The 22,643-nt window shown below is 41.0% G+C and overlaps 1 protein-coding gene across 2 annotated transcripts in view; it reads right to left on the bottom strand.

Annotated features, from left to right (window-relative positions):
• Window positions 1–22,249, bottom strand: part of THBS4 (thrombospondin 4) — a 48,637-nt gene extending 26,388 nt beyond the window's left edge. The window contains exons 1-3 of one of the 2 annotated variants that reach the window (XM_049866735.1): window positions 21,961–22,249; window positions 17,126–17,329; window positions 2,182–2,429 (exon numbers count right to left, since the gene is read on the bottom strand). In XM_049866735.1, coding sequence (XP_049722692.1) covers window positions 2,182–2,429; window positions 17,126–17,329; window positions 21,961–22,048 — 540 coding nt within the window. In that variant the 5' untranslated portion in view covers window positions 22,049–22,249. The remainder of the gene's footprint in view (window positions 1–2,181; window positions 2,430–17,125; window positions 17,330–21,960) is intronic. The other variant, XM_049866743.1, reaches the window with a different exon arrangement.
• Window positions 22,250–22,643: the final 394 nt, after the last annotated feature.

Below are 22,643 nucleotides of genomic sequence, written 5' to 3'. Positions count from 1 at the left end.
AGCTGGTGGGTTTGAACCATCAACATTTTGGTTAGCGGCTGAGCACTTAACCACTGCCCCACCATGGCTCCTTGCCTGACACATAGTCGACTCTCATTAAATCTCTTTTGACTAATTGACTGAATGAATGAATGAGTAGGTGACTGTGACTATAGATCTGCTGTGGTCCCTGCTGATAGTATAAGGAAGTAGACCTTTTAAACCTTTTCCTCACTTATCCACTATCTCATTATCCAACATTTTGCATTTACAACAATAGAAAAAAATTTATTATCCAACTATTTTGTGCATTAATGATGTACGTCTGGCGGTAATGAACGCTGAGGTGCAAGGCAAGAGTAACACTGATGACACGGTTGTGTGTCAACTTGGCTGGGCTATGATTCTCAGTGGTTTGGCAGTTATGCAATGATGTAGTCACTCTCCATTTTGTGACCTGATGTGGTCACCCTCCATTTTTGCATAACACCGATTTTGTATAATAACCTGGTCTTTGAAATATAACCGTGTGGCTAAGTGAGGAGAGGGTATAGTTTCCAATGACCTTTTCCAGTGAGCCAGCTGATGCTTGGCTTTTAGAGATTGACTTATTTGATGGTGGTTACTAATTTCTGAAATGGTCCATGACACAATTTCTGACTGTCATTCTGATTACTTAGGCTAGTTTAGGAATTCAGAAATAAAGTTTAGCGTATCTCTCTATTCATTAATTTTTTCATATATATACGTATACGTACATATATGTATGTAACATTAAAAAAAATTTTTTTTATGTTACATACATATATATATATAACCCATTGCTGCCAAGTCTATTCTAACTCATAGCGACCCTATAGGACAGAGTAGAATTGTACCATAGGGTTTCCTAGGAGCGGCTGGTGGATTCGAACTGCTGACCTTTCGGTTAGCAGCCAAATGCTTAACCACTGTACCACGAGGGCTCCATATATATATATATATATATATATATATATGGGTTTGGTGGGTTATATATATACACACACACACATACACACACATATGTATATACATGTACATATGTATGTATTATGTGTGTGCGTATGTATATATACATATATATACACACACAATCGTCTGCAAAAACAAAACAAAAAACCCTTTGGATTTCAGCTTTCTTAGAATTTCTGCTTTAAAAATGCATCCTGTTATCCAAGCACAAAATTCTAGAACAGGATTAATAGATTTTATATTAGTACTAAACCTTTTCGCCCATTCCTCATTGTAATGGAAATTATGGCCTACACCCTGCCTCTTTGTACAAAGGGCTCAGAGCAGCTTGTAACTAAAACACGTATAATGAAGCAATAAAAAAAAATGGAAAGTGAGAAGTAAGAGATAGAAGACAACAATATTACTAATCCTAATGGATGAACATAGTTACCAAGGTTGGGACTGGCTTCTATAGCAGATGAAATTCAGAGAGTTATGACTAGTTACAGTGATAATTATTAGAAAGGAGAAAGAATACAGGAAACAAAGCACTTGCTAACACAAAATTCTAAAAGAAAGGAATGTGGGAACTTCTACAGCAGGTGCGATGATAGAAGGAAAACAATACTGTCAACACGGTGTAAAACAGATGACGGAGCTGATGGGATCTTTTGAGACCACATGGAACTAAGCTGGCAATAAATTCCTATTTTGTTTGTGGATGATCTGACGAGACCTGTGACAAATATTGTTCCTAGTGCTTAGCAGCTTTCAATCATTCTTCTTTATTTTCATTAAAAATAGACAACACTATAGAAAGATCGAAAATATATAAAATAGATAATTCTATTACCTACAGTAGCTATTTTTATTTTTGTTATGTCCTTTCCAATGTTACAATTGTATTCAAAGAATCTCTACTTGTCATCTAAAGCAGAAACTGAATTTTGACTTCACATTAGAATCAGTATTTAGAAAGTACTGATGCCTGGGCCTCACCCCCATAGATTCAGATCCAATTGGTCTTGGGTATAAGTCCTGTATATGTAATTTTTTTTTAAGTTCCCCAGCAGATTGTAATATGTAGCCAGAGTTAAGACCACTGACCATAGGATGGAACAGGTTCATGACATGAACCAACCTACTTTCCTCAGCACACTACTCTCTGTTCCTTGAGCCTTGGCACTCCATCTTTCCACTTTAGAAAATGGTCTTCTTGATTCCTACCTGTGCCTTCCTCTGGAAAGTCCTCAATTCAACGGATCCAGGACTCTGAGAGAGGCCAGAAAAGGCTCTGGGGAGATTGTGAACAGAATCCACTTGGGTGCAGTCTACGTAGAGCTCTACCGAGCCAGCTCCTCGCTGCAAATTGGTCAGTCTCAGGAGAATCCTGTGCCGCCTCCCATCAGCCAGCTGCAGGTTGTTGAAAACCACCAAATGAATCTTCCCATCAGTCTTTAGGTAACGGAGGATGGCTGAAACCAAGCACAGACCAGTGAACACTGCTATATGGGCAAGACGGTGAGGAACGTACTGAACAGCCTCCTGGTCTCAAAGCTGGGTTGCTGGAAAGAATATGAGCAACTTGTTACCACAAATACGGATGTAACAACATGTTCTGCATGCCAGGCACTATTCTAGGCACTGGCAAGGTAGTTGGTGAAACCAGGCCCACTCTCTACCCTGAGGACATTTTATGTTCATAGAGAGATAGACAATAAGCAGCAAATTAAAAATAAACAATATAATTCCAGACAGTGATAAGTATGATGAGCAAGCAGAACCCCATCAGAGATAAACTAAAATCTAAGCAGATGGTAAGCTTCTCAGGGCACAAATTCATTAATTAAGCAAGCATTTACTGAGCGCCACCATGGGTTAAAACCAAAAAAACCAAACCCAGTGCCATAGAGTCAATTGCAACTCAGAGCGACCCTATAGGACAGAGTAGAACTGCCCCATAGAGTTTCCAAGGAGTGCCTGGTGGATTTGAACTGCTGACCCTTTGGTTAGCAGCCGTAGCACTTTGCCACTACACCACCAGGGTTTCCGGATGCTGTCCTTAGTTGCTTTAAATACTTAACTTCTACTCATTGCACCCCTATAAGATTGGAATCACTGTAGATGAGGAAAGTGAAGTTCAGATAGGTAAAGGAACTTTCTTGAGGGCAGAGTAAGTGGCAGGACTGGAATTTGAACTTGAGTGTGCATGGCCTCAAAGCCAGTGTTGGTTTATTTCATGACTAAAAGAATACTAGGCATGGTAGGCCCTTTGTAAGCATATGTTGAACTGAGTGTAATCTGTCATATTTTCCCATAGTAACCCGTCCCAAAATTTATAAATGCTTAGTTAGAAAATAAAAGGCACAAACCATATCCATGGTTGCAAAAGAAGGACTAAGATGGAGATTCAATATCGTATTTTCTGTTTTTTTTTTTTTTTTTCTATGCAGGTAACTCTCTATGCATGTAACTTCCTAAGCTCGCTAAATGAAAATTCATGCAGATTTTAAAATTTTGCTTTTCTGCCTTTTTATTGTTATTGTCCTGAATACATTGGACCCTGCGTTAAAATCTCATCTTGGATGTAGCCCTTTGTGAATGAAGACCACTGGCTGAGGTTTGCTATAAAGACCAAAGTGATTTGCTCCCAAAGTCTAAGTAAGTGCACCAATAACACGTCCAGGTTTACACACAGGTGCCGCTCACACTCCCAGATTCATCACCAGAAACAATTCCAGCAACAAGGAAGGAAAGTTGATTGTAAGTGTTCTTGGACAACTGAGGTAGGAAGCACGTCGTTGTAGCTCCAAAGGTCTAACAGTCTTTGGCTGCCCTGGGTTGGAAAGACTTCACATATCATTGGCAGGACTTTTCTGGAGGGCAGTTGAGCGGTCGGTATCAGAACCTTAAATATGTACAGATCCCATGGCCCAGCAATGCCACTTGTAGGAACTGAAATCAAGGAAATTTTTTTAAAAAGTAAATACATACGGATAAGAATCTTTATTACATAAATATTTACTATAACAAATATTTTTCACAATATATATGTCTAAAAAGAGAGGGATGGCTACTTAAATTACGCTGTAATCATAAAATATAAATAAAAAATGTAAAAATATTAAAACCTTAATAAGGCATTACCGGTATTTGGTTACGCAAAAAACGAAGTTATGAATCAGTACAGTTTTATTCAGGAATAAAAGTGTGTGTGTGTATGCACACACAAATATGTACATATTGTATGCATGTATATGGACATACATATCTATATGTCCATACATATATAGAAAAGTAGAAGAAAATATGTCAACATTATTATGGTCATTACTGGGTGCTTGGATGATTGTGTGTGTGTGTGTTTCTCTCCTTGCTCATCTTCATCGTCTAATTTCTCTACAAGAAACATGCATCACTTACATAAGACAAAAAGTAAAAAAGAAAAACACACACATAAACCAACTGTGTGGCTGTCAATCTATGATTTGTGGCAAGTAACTTGGCCCATCATTTCTCAGGTACCTTTTCTGTACAGTGTAAATGCAAACTTGGGGGTGCCCCGTGGCTTAGCTAGCCATGAATACCTATTTATGTTGCGGCATCACCAAAAAAAATCCCCAAACAATCATTACAGTGAATCTTTAAGGACATATTTTAAGTCTTCTGCCACATTAGACTTCCCAAGTTCATTTTCCCACTCCTTCTAAACTCTGACTAGATTTGACCATGGGTGGAGAGAGCCAGCTGGCCTCAGGTTCTGTGGTGCAGAGAGATGCTGTAGAGGAATCTGATAGAAAATCTTCTACCTAGTCACAACCACCTGCTTACCAAAAGAAAAGAATTGGTAAGGTCTGGCAAGGCAGACTAAATAAACAGAATTTCTGTGAATATAGGACAATACTAAGTTTCTCGAAGCAAAGTATCAGTAAGACATACTTGGTATGAAGAGACAGAAAAAAATGGGAAGGAAGCAGACAGACACAAGTGGAAATTCTTTGGGTATTTCAAATCTGGGATACAACAAAAGTTTTTACCTTTTTATTTAATATTATTGTTGAGAATTTATAATAGTAGCTGCATGGCTGGAAACTGAAGCATATATAATACCCAAGAGAGGGAGAAGGAAATTGAGCCCAAACATATGCACAAATTCAATTTTTTAATCTTCTATTCACTTATTATTTAGAACAGTTTTGCAAATAACTGGAGTTTTTAACAGGCCAATAAAAACACCACTTGGACCACCAAACTTGTATTAGATCAGACACACGTTTACACATTATCTCCTTATTCCAGTTATGGTCACCACCTTCTGCTCCCATATTTACAGTGTAAGAGGATACACATAGTGGCTTAAAACAAATACTCTCGGTTTTCCTCCCCAAACTGAGATTTCTGTGAAACATATTTCAAAGGAAACATATTTTCTTGGGCATGTTGCCTGCTTTTAACAGGCCTTCACAGGTCATGTGGGCCGCGGTTTATTTTCATAACTGAATAGCTGAGTTTAATTTTATAAATAGTACCTAGAGGAGTACTTTGCACATAGCAGGTACACATTAAATGTTGTGAATATGAAATTTAAATGACTAATTAAAGGATTCCATTTAAAACATTTCATATATAAAATAAAAATGTTTAGAGAATGACAATTTAACATCTTACTCCGGATAGGAAAATTCTACTATTGTGTCCATACCCTCATTTATGGTGGCTTCTGTACTTCCGCCTTGCCTTTGTTGCAGTGCAACACCGAAATGACAAATTCCTCATGTTCCTAGGTCTTGTGACAATAACAAAGGGACAAAAAGGAGAAGAAGAATTATGGAATCTTCCATCTTCACAATGTCTGTTAGCAGAAAAATTATCAAGTGCTTTGACGTTTACCATTCTTCATACTTGATCCAATAATTCTTGTTTCTCTTGTGGCTTCCATTTTTCATTTTTATTGCAAATTCCTTACTTCAGGGCCTCTGTACTTATTTTATCTCCAGAGCTTTAAGACTACCCTAGAGGGCAGTCAGGCACCTGCTTGGACAACTCAACATTGTCACATCAGTCTACTGAGCCTGGAAATGACCTAAAGCTCTGTCCCCAGGAGGCTGCAGCCTGCTAGGTGGGAAGTGCCCTTGGGATGGGGAGATAATAGACATGCTCCCTCTTCCCTTCTCTAGCCCCCTTCCCCAGTGTTCACCTCGCCCCATCTTGGCCAAACACACCAGGGGCAGGTTATCCAATAGGCAAGGTAAGCATGGTGCTTACCCTGCTTGCCAGATCATCTGTAATGTACAATTTCAGATCTTTTCAACATGTTAAAGATTCTGCTTCTAGGTATGACCGGCATCTGTCTCTCTCCCAATCCCACAGCACCTTCCTAAAGAATCAAAGGTTCTTTTCAAATTTACAATTCTTAACGATGTCCCAGTAAGAAATTGTTCACTAGTTTAGTAAGTAAGCACAAATAAGCCTGTGTTTACCTTGCTCACTAGGTCATCCACCCCTGCAACACACACACATAGCGTGGGGGAAACAGCACAGGGACAATACTAGAGGGAGGAAGACAATCATTTCTCACCACTGGAAAGGAGAAGCCAGCCCTCACTGAAGCTGGAGGGAGCGTCCTGCTTCCTGCTCCACCACACCTCTGCCCGGTCACCACTCAGGGGAGCGCCATACTCAGAAAAAAGTCATGGGCGCACCTCTATTTCTTCAGCTGCGGCATATTCAGTTCTCAGGCTCGTTTTCCAGTGTCCACCAGCTGAAACTAGTTTGCTTGGTGATTTTGACCTGGGCTGGTACAGAGAACTCGGTGCACTGTGATTAAAACTGAAGGCTTTGGGTCATAGGGTTTTCACTGCCAGATTTTTTTTTTTTGGAAGTAGATTGCCAGGCCTTTCTCCCTAGTCTGTCCTAGCCTGGAAGCTCCACTGAAAACTGTTCAGCATCATAGCAGTACGCAAGCCTCCGCTGACAGACGGGTGGTGGCTGCACACGAGGTGCACTGGCTAGGAATCAAACTGTGTCTCCCTCACGGAAGGCAAAAACTCCATTACTGAACCACCACTGCCTCATCGATTGCTCCATCCAAAAAAACAAACGAGTTGCTGCCGAGTTGATTCTAACTGATGGTGACCCCATGTGTTTCAGGATAGAGTTGCACATAGGGTTTTCAATGGTTGTGACCTTTTGGAAGTAGCTCACCAGACCTTTCTTCCAAGGCACCTCTAGGTAGATTTGAACCTCCAGCTTTTCAGTTAGTAGCCAAGCACTTAACTGTCGGTGCCACCCAGGGACTCCTAATAGCTCCCTAACAAAAACAAACAAAAAAACCCATTGCTGTACTCATGGCAACCCTATTAGTCAGAGCAGAACTACCCCATAGGATTTCCAAGGAGTAGCTGGTAGATTCGAACTGCTGATCTTTTGGTTAGCAGCTGAATGCTTAGCCAGTGTGCCACCAGAGCTCCAGGGCTCCAATAGCTCCCTAAACCAAAAAAACCCAATCCTGTTGCCATTGAGTCAATTCCAACTCATAGTGACCCTATAGGACAGGGTAGAACTGGGCAACATGCCCAAGAAAATATGTTTCCTTTGAAATGTTTCACAGAAATCTCAGTTTGGGGAGGAAAACCAAGAATATTTGTTTTAAGCCACTATATGTATCCTCTTACACTGTTAAGCCACTCCAAGGAGTGGCTGGTGGATTCAAACTACTGACCTTTTGGTTAGCTGCCGAACACTCAACCACTGTACCACCAGGGCTCCAGTAGCTCCCTACCCAGTAAACCCAGTGCCGTCGAGTCGATAGCTCCCTATAACCTTGTAAATAATGTCTAAACATCTCATCTGAGGGCTGGCCCTGATCTTCCAGTCACCTTAGTTGTCTGCCACAGTGCTGATACCCAGCCAACCTGAACAACCTGTTCTATGTTTGCATGCCCCTCTAGCTTCCTCTAGCCCCCCTCATCCTCATCTTCCTGTGCAGAATATTCTCTTCTCCATTGCTTTCTTGTTCCATCAACACTACACATCTGAAGCCAAGATCCACTCACATGTAGCCTACTCCCTGAAGTATTCCTTGTTCCCTACAGTTGGAAGTTCTCTCTCATATTCCCTTACACTTTTCAAGGTGTACTTTTCCAGAACTCAGATTCCAGTCATGGCTTGATAGCTATGTGACCTTGGGCCAGTTAATTTTTGCTAAGCTTCAGTTTCTCAAACGTAAATGGAGTTAATAACTGCCCATCCTACTTTATTTTGTTTTCAGTGAGGACCAAATAAGAAAATGAAAAACTATAAACTGCTACACAAATGTAAGTATTAATATATTTACTTGTGTTTACTTTTAATCTTCTCTACTAGAGCATAAAGTCCATTTCTTACTAATTTTCCTGTGTTCCATAGCACCTGACAGTACCAAGTACAACCATTTATTGAAGGAGAAAAACAGATAAAATATTTATATGTCAACTCTGATTTTTGTTACCTACAATGATACCTTTTTAAAAAAAACGAGGGTGAAGTTTCTATTGGCATATTTACATAAAGCCTTTCCCTCTAAACTTAGCATCTCTGTGTCCTTGATTATTTGGGGCCTGATTTTATGGCTGTATCCAATAGCTACCTGTCTATGCATGGATACCAAGCTGACACAGGAACCATGTAGCCTATCCTACTTAAATATGATCTCAGTGATTAGCAGCAGATGAAGAAACAAACCCAAGCAATGAAGTTTTGAAATATTGCTATCTCAGAAAAGGCTTTTCAAAAACGCTTTTAAAAAAGTGGATCTGGTAGTCGAAAAATATTAGTATATGCTGAACGTAAAGCAATGAAGCAGGGTGCCAGCTTTAAAGAACTGGAATGATACTATTTTGTTTCCTTGGCCAAAAGGAATTCAGTGTGAGCTGACCTGCAGGCAGCAAATCCATGACGGTCGTCCAGGGCTTTCCGCTGTGCTTGGCCAATGACAGCGCTCTTTGGCACTTCTAAAAATAGGATGGAAGCCATCACTGCCAATCTTTCCTCTTCTTTTTTAATCATCATATATTTAAAAAAATGCCTTCTTGCCATTAATGTCTCTTGTGATGGATATTCTTGTTTGCCTTTGCTTATTTGTCTGTATGCCCTGAACACTAGGTCTTTGTAGTCTTTGTAGCTTCAGCGCTTTGGAAGTCCATAGAAAAAGTAAATCATCAAATTGATTTTCCTGAAAATACTGTGTGACTTCTAGCTGTGATAAATATGTAACTACAGTCTGTGTGTTTCAAAATTTTCTTATGGTGGTTTGAACAAATGTAAAGTTTCCAGACTACACACACACACACACACACACACACACACACGCATATAATGCAAGGAAATCATCCACTGAAACACAGCATAATATTAAGTACACACAGAGGGCTTGATATTTTCAAAAATTATGAGACTTTTCATTGTACACAACTCTCTGGTAGGTGAGAAAGCTGTGAGTGTGCACAGAATCCCAAGGTCACATTGTAGGAGAGAACCATAAAGGAATTTCTTGAGCGTCCATGGGGCCTCTCTAGCCTTAGTAGAATTACAGAATATTACCATTAGAAGTCTTTCAGCTTAATCTCTCACTTCACAAATCCCTTCAATAAAAAGTTCAGCCTCTGCCGGCACATTTCAAGTAGCAGGAAACTCATTACTTTGCAGAGAAACCCATTTCACTTCTGGCAAGCTCTCCAAGATTTCCCTAATACAGAGCCAATGTCTGTTTCTTCTGATTTCCACCAGTGGGTTCTAATTTTACTCTTCAGAGCTATAGACAGATTTAGTCTGATTCTTATTTCAAATGATATTCTGCAAATATTTTAAGGCAACTTTCTTATCTCTCATGTCTTCTGTCTGGCTCTTTTATTTCTCTAGCTCCTTTAAATTTTTTGACTTGTAATGTGGTATAAAATGGTGTCCACATGGGTGTGGTTTTAGTGACTCTCCTCAAGATAATCTCTGGTTTGACAGCATCCCTGTGAAACGTGTCCAGGACTAGACACAGTATTCTAGATATAGTCTGGACAATTAAAGGTAGAGTGGGAGCATTAACTTCCTTAACCTGACATGTATGCATGAATGGAGCCTAAAATTTAAGGAGTTTTTAAAAACAGTGCATCAAATATCTATTCCTTCCTTCATTTACTCAACAAACACTTTTGAGTACTATGGTAAACACTGACTGGTTCTTATTATTGTTAAATAGGACAGCCAGACCCTGTACTTCTGTAACTTACTTTTCACTGCTAGATGATGGATCTACATTTATTCTTGTTAAGTTTCATCTGATGGTTGGGGACCATTGTGTCAGTCTGGCAGGTTCTATGAATCTTGGTGATGGTATCCAACACGTTCAACTCCCTGTTCTGGTTTTGTGCCAGTTGCAAACACGATAAAATATTGTCTGTGTCTTCACCTATGTCATTGATATATTGAACAGTTCAATGCCCAAAACAGCTTTGCCAAAAAAAAAAAAAAAATTGCCAAAAGCCACTAGTTATTTGGTTATAAGGTGACTTATCAACCCCTAACAGTATTATTATTGAGCTCATTCTTTTTATATTAATTATAAATATATGAGTGAAATCCTGGTGGTGTAGTGGTTAAGTGCTATGGCTGCTAACCAAAGGGTCAGCAGTTCAAATCTGCCAGGTGCTCCTTGGAAACTCTAGGGGGCAGTTCTACACTGTCCTATAGGGCTGCTATGAGTCGGAATCGACTCGACAGCACTGGGTTTGGTTTTTTGTTTTGGTATATGAGTGACTTCATAAAATTCTTTTCTAAAGTCAAGATGCGTCATGTTTACAGCATCTTTTTGATCCACCAGTTTCAAACTTTACTGAAAAAAAAGTTTGACATGCTTATTCTTTTTTTTTTTTTTTGGAGGAACATGAGACTACATTTATTTCTGGGAAAGTTCCATTACTATTTGTTGTACAATATACCTATCGTTAATTGATGTGTCAAGGGCTCCAGTATGTAGGTTAGTTTTGAAATACCATTGTTTTAGCTCTCCACCCTCCCCTTCCCCCCAAAAATCTGCATCCAGTGTACCTCAGGGAGACTTGGCTAGAAACGTGGAGATGATGGAATTCCAGTAAAGAAATACAAATTAAAATCAAATGTTAAAGAATAAAGAGAAACTAAGTCCCAACACATGCTACCACTCCCAAAACATCATGCTGAGTGAAATAAGCTAGTCACAAAAGGACAAAAACTGTATGATCCCACCCATCTGAAATAGGCCAATGTATAGAGACCATATTAGTGGGCAGAAGGGAGGGGGATAGAGGAACTCAGTGCTAGAGGACACCAAATTTCTGCTAATGGTGGTGGAATAATCTGGAAAAATGGCATGACTTACTCCTAGTAAACCCATTTTTCCTTTGAATAGTCACAGCTTTCTTTTCCAGGACATCCCCAAATACACGAATAATAATAATATAACTCACTGGGTATTTGTCCTAAAGTTCACTGGCCTGTGGTTTTTCAGAGTCCACGTTCTCCTTCTTCATAAAATTGAAACGTTTGGTTGTGCCCAGTCTTTTAGGACCTTTCTGTTCTCTGTGATTTCTAAATGTTACCAACAGTGGCTCCACTATCAATTTCTTCACTGAGTACCCTAAGATATATTTACCTGGACCTGGACAATTAAATGCAACGAAGAAATTGGGGGATTTCCTGCTATTTCCTCATCTAGCTTGAGTTTTTACTTTCTTTTAACAAGCTTGGTCCATTCTTGATAACTTAAAGAACATTTTCCCTGATGGGTAAGATAGAAACAAGAGCTGAGTATGCATGACATTTCTATCATCTGTTCATCTTGCATTACCTATTCCAGGCTAAGGAGTTACTCCTTCCTTATTCTGAACATAGCTAAAACAGCCCTTTCATTACCTTATGTGTGAATCGCTAACTGACTCAATTAGGTCTCAAATTTTCCACCCTAATTATTATAGTTTTGTGTCAAGTTTTAACATTTTTTCTTCCATTTTCTGCATATGAGCCCTTTAAATTCGAGCTCATCAAGAACTCCTCCTACGAATATTGTGAAAGTTAAAAGGGAGAATGGGTGTTGCACCTGTAGCACCATCCTGGTACATTATTTAAGAGCTCCGTAACTATTACCTGTACTCGTTGCCACTGAGTCAATTCCAACTCACAGCAACCCTGTATGACAGAGTAGAACTGCCCCCTAGGGTTTCCAAGGCTTTAAATCTTTATAAAAGCAGACTGCCACATCTTTCTCCCACTGAGCAGCTGGTGGGTTCAAACCACCGACCTTTCGGTTAGCAAGTGCTTAACCACTGTGCCACCAGGGCTCCTCCATAACTATTACTCATTATTTTTTGAGGCAATTCCTTTCCCCTCTTTCATTATTAGGTCTGGAATTCTAGTTTGTAGACTCTTCCATGTCTCTTAGCAGGCTTCAGACCACTACTCTGAACCTTTTGACATCTCCTATTCCTAGGTTAGAAGCCCTGGTGGCACAATGGTTAAGTGTTTGGTCACTAACTGAAAGGTTCAAACCCACCTCTGTAGAAAACACCTGACAATCTGCTTCTGTAAAGATTACAGCCTAGGAAGCCCTATGAGGCAGTTCTACTCTGTCCTATAAGGTCGCTATGAGTCAGAATTGACTCGTTGGCACACAATAACAACAACAACATTTCTAGGCTAAGGAGCTTGACTGACTCTCCCCAGTCATTACTGAAAATTCCTGGGGTTCCCTTCATATCCACAGCACCAAGTTGCTCTTCAGTGGCAATCAGATTGAGACTAAAAGAACACCTCTCCTTGTCTCCTTTTGCTGAAAGGCAAAGCTATCATCAAAGCAAGTCAAGAGTTGACCAAATCATTATCTTTGGCACACAGCTGCCTAAAGAGTAGACATTTCCTATCACTACTATATAATAAAAGAACCTAAAATTTTTACTGAGCTTCATAGTCTAAAAAATGTGACATATCTAATGTAATTCAGTTCTCAAAATAAACCTGTGAGGAAGCTAGGTATTAGTATTCCCACTTTAAAACCCGAAAAACCAAACCCAGTGCTGTCGAGTCAATTACAACTCATAGCGACCCTATAGGACAGAGTAGAACTGCCCCATAGAGTTTTCAAGGAGTGGCTGGCAGATTTGAACTGCTGACCCTTTGGTTAGCAAGCATAGCACTTAACCGTTATGCCACCAGGGTTGATACAGACGTTAAGACAGATTCAGAGATGTATTCATGGTGACACAGCAAGGGTTTTAGCTATAACTCAAACTCAGGATATAAACTAGGAAGCTACCTCTATGCCAGATACAAGAAAAGCATTAACCACGTCTTCTATCCAGCCAGGTAGTTTCTGAGGAATGCTCATTTCTATCAGGATTATACCATCTGTATTATTATTAATAATCTGATAAGTAATTTCTCTTATTATGTCCTCATCCTAATGGTTTTCAAAATTCATTCATTCAAAAGCCTTTTTTGGACATCTATACGTTCCAGGCTTTGTACTTTCAGCATTTCTGCAATGGCATGTCTTCTTTAATAAGCAAGGTTACTCTTCTCAGCCTCCATTTATTCTGTTCAATTTGTTCATGAGCCACTTCTATGGACAAGGCCTGTGTTAGGTGCTGCAGTAGGTACAAAGGTGAGTTAAGGTATGTGCAGTCCCTGACTTAAGAGAGTTTACAGTCTACTGGAAAGAAGACCCATAAGCAAAGTAAGATTAGTGCCTTCCTTGAGGGGTACAAAGACACATAAGGAAAGATTTTTTTTTGGGGGGGGTCAAATCTTTTTTTTTTAATTGTACTTTAGATGAAGGTTTACAGAACAAACTAGTTCCTCATTAAACAGTTAGTACACATATTGTTTTGTGGCATTGGTTAACAACCCCACGATATGTCAACATTCTCCCTTCTTGACCTTGGGTTCTCTATTACCAGCTTTCCTGTCCCCTCCTGCCTTCTTGTCCTTGCTCCTGGGTTGGTGTGCCCCTTAGTCCCATTTTGTTTTATGAGCTTGTCCAGTCTTTGGTTGAAGGGTAAACCTCAGAAATGACTTCATTACTGAGCTGAAAGGGTGTCCAGGGGCCATACTCTCAGGGTTTCTCCAGTTTCTGTCAGGCCAGGAAGTCTAGTGTTTCTTTTTGACTTAGAATTTTGTTCTACATTTTTCTCCAGCTCTGTCCAGGACACTCTATTCTGATCCCCGTCAGAGCAGTCAGTGGTGGTAGCCGGGTACCATCTAGTTGTACTGGACTCAGTCTGGTAGAGGCCATGGTAGATGTGGTCCATTAGTCCTTTGGACTAATCTTTCCCTTGTGTCTTTAGTTTTCTTCATTATTCCTTGCCCCCAAAGAGGTGAGACCAGTGGAGTATATAAGGAAAGATTTTAAAAGGAGTTTGAGACGGGTCTTGAATGTGTAGGATTTTGGTATCTGGAGATGGTGCAAGGCATGTACAAGGGGAGCAGAGGGTAAGAACAAAAGGGACAGTATGGATGGGTCCAGGGAATGATGGATAATCTATCTAGCTGAAGCACAGGCTGCATGGAGGGTTGGGAAGAGGGATAAATTGGAAAGGTTGGTTGGGTCATACAGTGGAAAGCCCTGAATGCTTGCCTGAAGCATTTGTGCTTTATTCAGTTTGGAACTGGCAGCCACCGAAGGTCTCTGGGGTCAGGTGTGACGTGATCTAAGTTGTGCTTTGGGAGTGGTAATAGTGCAGTCATGGATAGGATGACTTGGAGAGGCTGAGAGTAGAGGCAGAGGCAAAGGCGTTCTTCGCAGTCTTCAGGAACTACACTTCATTTTGTTCCAAGAACTCACCTAGGGCAGACAACCAAATCTTGCTCTTTGAGACTTTCTGTGTAGTCACCCTCCTTCGTCTCCCAAATCATGGCCTTTAATGGAGGGAAGGACACTTTCTATTTCCTATTCAAGTCATTTAAGTCAGCAGAGATACATCTTTATTTCTTCTGGCTGTTTTACTCTTTTCCATGTAAATCAAGAGAAGAGGAGATCAGCTAAACCTTGGCAGGTTGAATAATGTCTGGAGCTCACCCTCCAGAGATAATTCCTCCCACACCCTCCATAAATCATATCAGCTGCATGGCCACCACTGAATACCTCAGTAGGGAGTCACAACCACATGCCAAATATTTTCCTTGGACGTAATGAAGCCAATGGCTTCTCCTTACTGTTCCAGTCAGAATGGGCTGCTGCTCCTTCCTAGAACTTTCAGATTCATCAGCTATGGCAAATCTTTGTACTTTCCCTATTGCTCCTATGAAATTTCTTCTCTGCTCTGCATTCTTCAGCTCTCCAAGTGCTAAATCTAGTATATATTCCTGTTTCTTTTTTGAGGATTTTCATTTCTGGATTCTTTTATGACTCTTTTCTTCATCTTTTCTAAGAGTCATTTCTGTTCCCTAATTTTTTTTTAATAGGGCTGGAGGGTGGAGAGGTGTTCATCAAACCTTTCATATTCTCCTCTAACATGGAGATCAGCTGGTATTTACAGCTAAATAACATGACTGGTGATTCTTCAGCGAAAACACCCTCACAACTTCCTTCCCTATCCACCTACCTGCCCATCTATCTGGTGGGGCTCCTGCTTAACGTAAAGTAAACGAAACACAAAGAATCAGTTCAGGGGAAGATGCTTCCCGTGTTTCTAGGCAACATAGACATTCCACAATGGGATCAAACAATACAAACCAATTTAGAATTAGGGGGTGAGATTCAGTGAGGGTGGAAAGCTAGGAACAGAGAAATAGAGTTCAGTGAGAAACTGCTAATATTTAGATGAGTAACAGTGATTTTACAGATCACAGCCTGAGTAGCATGGTGGTTATAAGAAGAGTAGTTCCTTCCACAGATGTGAGTCAGAATGGAGCTGTCTCATTTGAGGCAGAGAGATGGGCTAAATCACCTTCCATCATAGCTGAGGCTGGGCAAAGGGCGGCAGGAATGGTTGAACCACCTGCTGACCACGTCCACAGACTCTGTTCATTATGTGAACCTCCTCACAGCCCGCATCACAGAGGCTGTGAGGGACAAAGAAGCCAGGTTTGTGAGTGGGTGGGAGGAGGGATGGTTGCCCACATCGCCAAAAACACCAGTTCTTCCGTATGACATTTGAATCAGGAGAAACACAGCACAATATTCACCACTGGGTTATGGCCTTCAAAAAAAGACTAAATTTGCAAACACAAAATTGGATTTGGCTAAAGAAATGGCTCTGAAAATATCTACTAGGAAAAAAAAAAGAAAAGCACAGACATAAAAGAAGGGGTTAAAGCCTCATTCCTCCTCCACTTCAAGTCTTGCTTTGAACTCTGTAGTTCTATGAAGGCTAAGAATTAGGAATTTCTTTCCGCTCTTAATGCCTGCAGATTTAAGTGTTCAATCACAATTAGAATTGAAGAGAGAGCATGGAACACTTGAAATGTTGACTTGGTGAAGTGAACTGCAATAACTATAAAATCTGGCCAGAAGGACCTGTCCTCCTGTTTTTATTCAGTGCATGAGACAGCACGAACACATATCTGTCACATTCCTCGATAAGCAGGAACAGGTGTTGCTCCCAGGGCAGAAGAGAAGGGGAAGGAGATGAAGAGAATTGGGAGCCGTTTCTTAGTGGTTATAGTATTTCACTTTGAAGTAAAACAGATGACAATGCAGGGATCAAGCAGGTGACAGACCTGGGTAAACTGGCATGAATCAGGGAGGAAAGAGAGCTGTTCACTTTGCTCTACTGGTTGAGGTATGTTCTCTCCATTAAGGCCAAGAAGGTGCTTGCAGAACTAGGAGTTACGCCTGCTCAGTCAGGTGCTCCCAAAGGAACATAAGAATATTGTAGGTGGCCTACTTGTCCTGGGTCGTGTCCTTTCCAGAACTGGGTTCAGAATAACATGAAGGTGGGACAATGTCAAAAGCATCTTGGTCACAAACAATTCTTCATTCCTTTTCCCAACACTACCCTACTCCTTATTATAAGTAAATATACAATGAGAAGCATTTGGTCTTGAAAACTGAAACAAACAGTGAGTGAGAATAAAATTGTACAAGGAAGCCACTTAAGGAAAGTAGATCCCAAATCCTGGAATAGGAAACGGGAATTTTCAAGACACTGATTTTTGCAAATTTGCTTACCTTTATTTAAGCGTCCCATCACCGTAAATTCAAAGTATTTGCTGTTGTCAGTTGAAGAGTAAAGGCCAAAGACAGTGGCTGTGCTTTTAGTCTGCAGCTTGAAAGTGGAGATTACATAGAGCTCATTCAGGGTGGGGTCTGTCAGGATTGGCTGCAGAATGCCTGGGTTCAGCCTTTGGCTGGAGGAGGGTAGAAGGTCAAAGACTGGGAGGAATGAGGAGAAAGGGATAATTAGTTAAAGATTTGACTTTGGGGCAAACATGTTTTGTGGGAGACAATCTGACAATTAACTACAGATAAAGGAAACTAATTTCGTAATCATTTTCCACATTGCCAAACACACCAGTTCTTCCGTATGACACTTTCAGTGGCTAGACATTTGAATCAGAAGAAACACAGCACAATATTCACCACTGGGTTATGGCCCTCAAAAAAAGACTAAATTTGCAAACACAAAATTGGATTTGGCTAAAGAAATGGCTCTGAAAATACCTGCTAGGAAAAGCACAGAAAGCTTGAAATACAAGGGGGCAGGTGACAGCATCTAAAGTCACCGTTTTCTTTGTGTCCCAAATTAGTGATTTTCTGTTTTGGGGTCCTTTATACACCTCTGGGGTCAGAGCCAATTGTATTTTCCTGGTAAGTGATAAACAACGCAGAGAACGCCGCAGAGAGCAGAGGTGTGGTGGGAGAGATACTGTCAGCAAAACTATTTGCTACCTTTGTGATACCTCAGTGTTCTCCAATATCTCTCTGAAAAAAAAAAAAATACCAATGTGGAAATAAAAAACAAAATACTGTGGTTTATATTTTTTGACTCTACCCCGACCCATAGAGTTGGTCTATGAAAAATAGAATCTATATTTGTATAACTTCCCTTTGATTAAGCAAGTGGGACTTTCTCTCAAAAGCTTTATAATATTTATGAAAGCAGTGAGAGAGTATACCCAGAGCCGTTTAAAAGGCAAAGGCCAAATGTGGGTAATTTCATTAGAAATTACTTAGTACTTCTGTTGGTTTATTTGACTCTTGTTTAAACAAATCCAACATCTCGGAGGCACTTCAGCACCTAGAGCTGTCTCCTGGGTACAATAATCTGGTTACTAAAACAACAACAACAACAACAAAAGCCCATTGCTATCAAGTCAATTCCGACTCACAGCAACCCTATAAAACAGAGTAGAACTGTCCCATAGGGTTTCCAAGGCTGTAAATCTTTACAGAAGCAGACTGCCACATCTTTCTCCTGCAGAATGCCTGGTGGGTTCCAGCTGCCAACCTTTGGTTAGCCGAGCACTTTAACCACTGCACCACTAGGGCTCCTTCAGTTTAGTTACTAAAAGGTTAATATCCATAATTTCTGACGAGCTGTTACAAATCAATAAAATGATAAGCAAGCATTCTAATCTAAAAATAGGCAACAAACATGAAAAGGCAATTCACAAGAAAGGATTAGAAATGGTCAGCTCATATGCTTAACTAATGATGAAAGAATTGCTCATCTAAACAATAAGATCTCATTTTCACTGTCAAATTGGAAAACAATGAAACGGTAATACCCAGTTGTTAGTGAGGGTCCAGGAAAGTGAACGTTCTTGTACACTTCTGAGTATGATTTAAACCAGTGTTAACATTTTGAGGACAGCTTAAATAACAGTATTAAAAAAAAAAAAAAAGAGGCCGTAAAATATGCATGCTCCTTTAAAAAAATGCATGCATGCTTTTTGTTCTTAATGATCCCACTTATAGAAATCTATTCTGAGGAAATAATGAATACATATGGTAAATGATTTAGATACGAGGATGCTGACCACCAGTGGTAATTCTAGAATTTCTATGAAGGACTTACATGAAGCACTCTAATAGGAAGGGCTGGGAAACCTGAAGCTCTGTTAGCATAGTACTTTACTTTGAAGACATAGACTCTCCTTGAAATGAAAGAAGGGCTTGATAGAGATTACCGGGATGGCTAAAGCCACCCAGGGCATCCTGGGGGCACTACAATTGTTTAATGTTATTTATAATATCAAAATATGGCAAACAATTTAACTGTCCTTTATTAGGGCCCTGGCTAAAATGTTAGTCCTTCTAAAATGTGGAATACTGTCTATTAAAAAGGTAATGCAGCTGAATGCTTACACACATGGAAAGGCGTTCATGACATATTAAGCAAAAAAAAAAAAAAAAGTTATAAGATGATATGTATAACATGAACCCATTTGAAATAAATCTTTGCATAGAAAAATGTTATGCTGGGTGAAATAAGTCAATCACAAAAGGACAAATATTGTGTGAGACCACCATTATAAAAGCTCAAGAAAAGGTTTACACACAGGGAAAAAAAGCAAACTTTTCTGGTTACAAGGGAGGGGAGGGATGGGCAGTGAAAATCACTAACTAGATAGGAGACAATTGTCAACTTTGGTGAAGCGGAAGACAGCACACAATATAGGGGAAGTCAACACAGCTTTAAAAAGAAAAAATGAAAAAAAAATGAGAGACTATACAACATAATGTTAGTATTCATAGTGGCTATCTCTGAGTTATATAATTTTATTTTTTCCTTTTTTTCGCTTATCGTATTTTCTGTTTTTTTCTGCAGTGAACAAGTGTTGCTTTTGTAATAAGAAAAAATGAAAAAAAAAGTTAGAAAACAAACAAGTAAAACAGTTGCTCAATAATGTCTACTGTTTTTAAAAGACAGCCTGTCTTCCAACTGGGTCTATATTGTTTCTTTCACGTGCACCAGAGGACCTTCCATGGTAATAAAGGCAATACTAGAGGTGTCGGAAAGCAGAATACCTCCAAAACATAAAGACTGCTGCCTACTGTATTTCCAAAGGGAAATTAAAAATTTTAATTTCCAGAGAGTTGAAAACTTTACATTTCTACTAGTAAGGGTAAAGGGAAGTAAAGCAAAATGTTTGAAAGTGTCACTCAGAACTAAGCATTTGCAGAAGAGACGTGTATTTAAGGTATGGGAACTGCATTCAGAACTAACCTCTCGGTATTTTTTATTCTTCCTTTGACTATGATCATGCCAATGGTTTCGTTCAAGCTGAACTTGCCACACTTAAGTCTGTGCACATGGTCTGATCTGCTTCTCTCTCAAGAGGCAGAGTTGGGATTAGTTAGTAATGAGTTTTTGAAAAGGAAATCAGACACTATAATTTTCTATTAAGTTATTACATTTTAGGAATAGCACCGGGGTCTAAGCACAACCTTCTAGTGTTAGTGAATTTACTGCTACCCATGAGCCCAGCTACCGTGGTATGTAAATGAAATACGTAGTAATTTAAGACCCTAGCAATGCAGCTCAGAGGAAAAAAAAGAGGAGATAAGCAAATTATCCAGTTAAGCTGATGATTGCAAACTAGCTAACTCAGTAAAAGAATCTATCAGAAACTTAGCTTAATTGGATCATCTACAACAACTAAATTAACCAGATAATTTAGGTTGTATAGCCTATGTTCAAGTTTCCACGAAACAGGCAGCTGCGTCTAAGGAGAAACGGGAATCCATATCTAAGGCACGCCATGAAGTTGTGTTCAAATGTCAAGAATTTATATAACGCAAACATACTTACGAATTCAAGCACACTAAATAATCGCTGCAGTAAGCTTCCTTTCTTACCTTGCTAGAAGCACAGGTCACAATGAATGAATATTATAGCCCACAGCCTTTCAAATATTTCAACCCAAACCAAAGGCAGCAAATAGCACCCTCTGAAGCCCAATTCTGGTTGCCTGGTGTGGAGTCAAGATGAGCAATTCAGCGAAACGCAGCTTAAACGGGTGATTACTGAAATGCCACAGAGGTACAGAGTTCAGAGTGGCCTCACAGGTGTTCCTCACAAAGCTTCCACCTGGTATTTGTGATGAATAACCACTTTTACCTCAAGTGTTGTGTCTTTTCCAGTTTTACTTTCTCAGTCAGTAATAAACCATTCCAGGCACCAGTTTCAAACAGATGAACGTCTCTGGGTGGGATAGCCAGTTAAAGTTCTAAGAATTCCTTGCTTAAATCATTTCTTCCTTCCAGTCTTTACCAAAAAAATTCTAACCTTAAATGCTTCCTGCTCAAGAGCTATTGCCACTCCATCCCACAAAGGGGTCTGAGGATTGATTTCCCAAATGTCTTTTCAAATTATTTAACGAATTTTTATCTTTTCATAGCAAAAGATTGACTTCTCTGCCCTTTTTTTTTTTTTAATTTAATCTCAATAATCAAGAGATTAAGCCAACTCCTGAAAGAGGGTTTGCTTTTTGGGGTTCAACCAAAGTCAGAGCAGAAAAGGGCAGGTATCAGGGCAAACAGAAACGCTGCGCCTTTCTCAGGGATGCCGGTCTCAACCTGGGTGAACACTGCCCCTGTCGTGTCTGAGGGATTTTACGGCAAGGACCAAGTGGAGGGCCAGAAAAGGCCTCAGGGAACGGAAACCGGTCTTCGTACAGAACCCGGATTTCACCCTACACCACACAGGACTTTTTAAAGGTTTAAGGTCTGTAGTAACCTGTGAAGAAAACCCCACTTCTTTGCAGAGACTGAAAATAAGTTTTGCATCCCCATAAATATTGTTTTGGGACTTGGTCTCATCACCGGATGATCGATTTCAGAAAGTTCTATACTTGAGTCACCGCTTCCAATCACAGTATGTTTTGACTCGGGACCCGGGAGCATACAAGGGGTCCCCAGCAAGGCCCCAGGAACAACGGGTCGAGCAGTGCCCGCCAAACTGGTTTCTTCACCGGCCCAAGTAGAGGGCGGAATCGCGGGCTCCGCAGACGGCGGGACCTTGAGCCCTTTGCCCCTACGCGGGGCTCGAGCCCACTTACCCTGGGGGGTGGCTTGGGCGTCGGCCCCCAGCCACGGCTGCAGGACCAGGTGCAGCAGGAGGAAGGCGGCTCCGTGCCGGGCCAGCATGTTGGCTCTTCTTGATTCCCGCGGGACGCCTGCGGGTGAAAGCAGCGGAGGCGCTGCCTCAGTGTCCCCGGGGGCGCGCTGTCCCCCCGGTGCCGGCTCTCCGCCGGAGGCGCAGGAGCGCGCGCGGGGCGGGGAGCGGGGCGCGGGGCAGAACAGGGGGTGCGAGGCTGCCGTCGGGGGCGCTAGCGTCCTGGCCGGTCGACGCCGAGCTATGGGCGCTCACCACTGGCCTCGGCGGCGCGGCCCGGCTCTTTATGGTCTGGCCAGCCCGGTGGGCGGGGGAGGACCGACTCCGGGGCGGCCCCCTTGGCGGGAATCCCCTTTCCCCGGAGGAGTGGGGGCGACCGCAGCGGAGAGCATGGGCGGCGGAGAGAAAGAAGTCGGTGTGGGAATGGGCATGAGACGAGATGGACCATGGACTGAGTCTTGGGCTGGGGACAGGCGCGAGCCCAGACAGGCGAGCAAGAGGGTTTAGGAGGTTGAGAAGAGCGAGGATAGGCAGTAGGGGGCTGGTGAGAAAGTGAGGACCAGGCAGAGGCACGCAAGGAGACAGGGTAGTGATGAAGGGAAAAAAAGGAGACGAAGGGAGACGGTG

The sequence above is a fragment of the Elephas maximus genome, chromosome 2, assembly GCF_024166365.1.
Source record: "Elephas maximus indicus isolate mEleMax1 chromosome 2, mEleMax1 primary haplotype, whole genome shotgun sequence".
NCBI classification, from domain to species: Eukaryota; Metazoa; Chordata; class Mammalia; order Proboscidea; family Elephantidae; genus Elephas; species Elephas maximus.
This window is presented reverse-complemented; position numbering and strand designations above follow the sequence as displayed.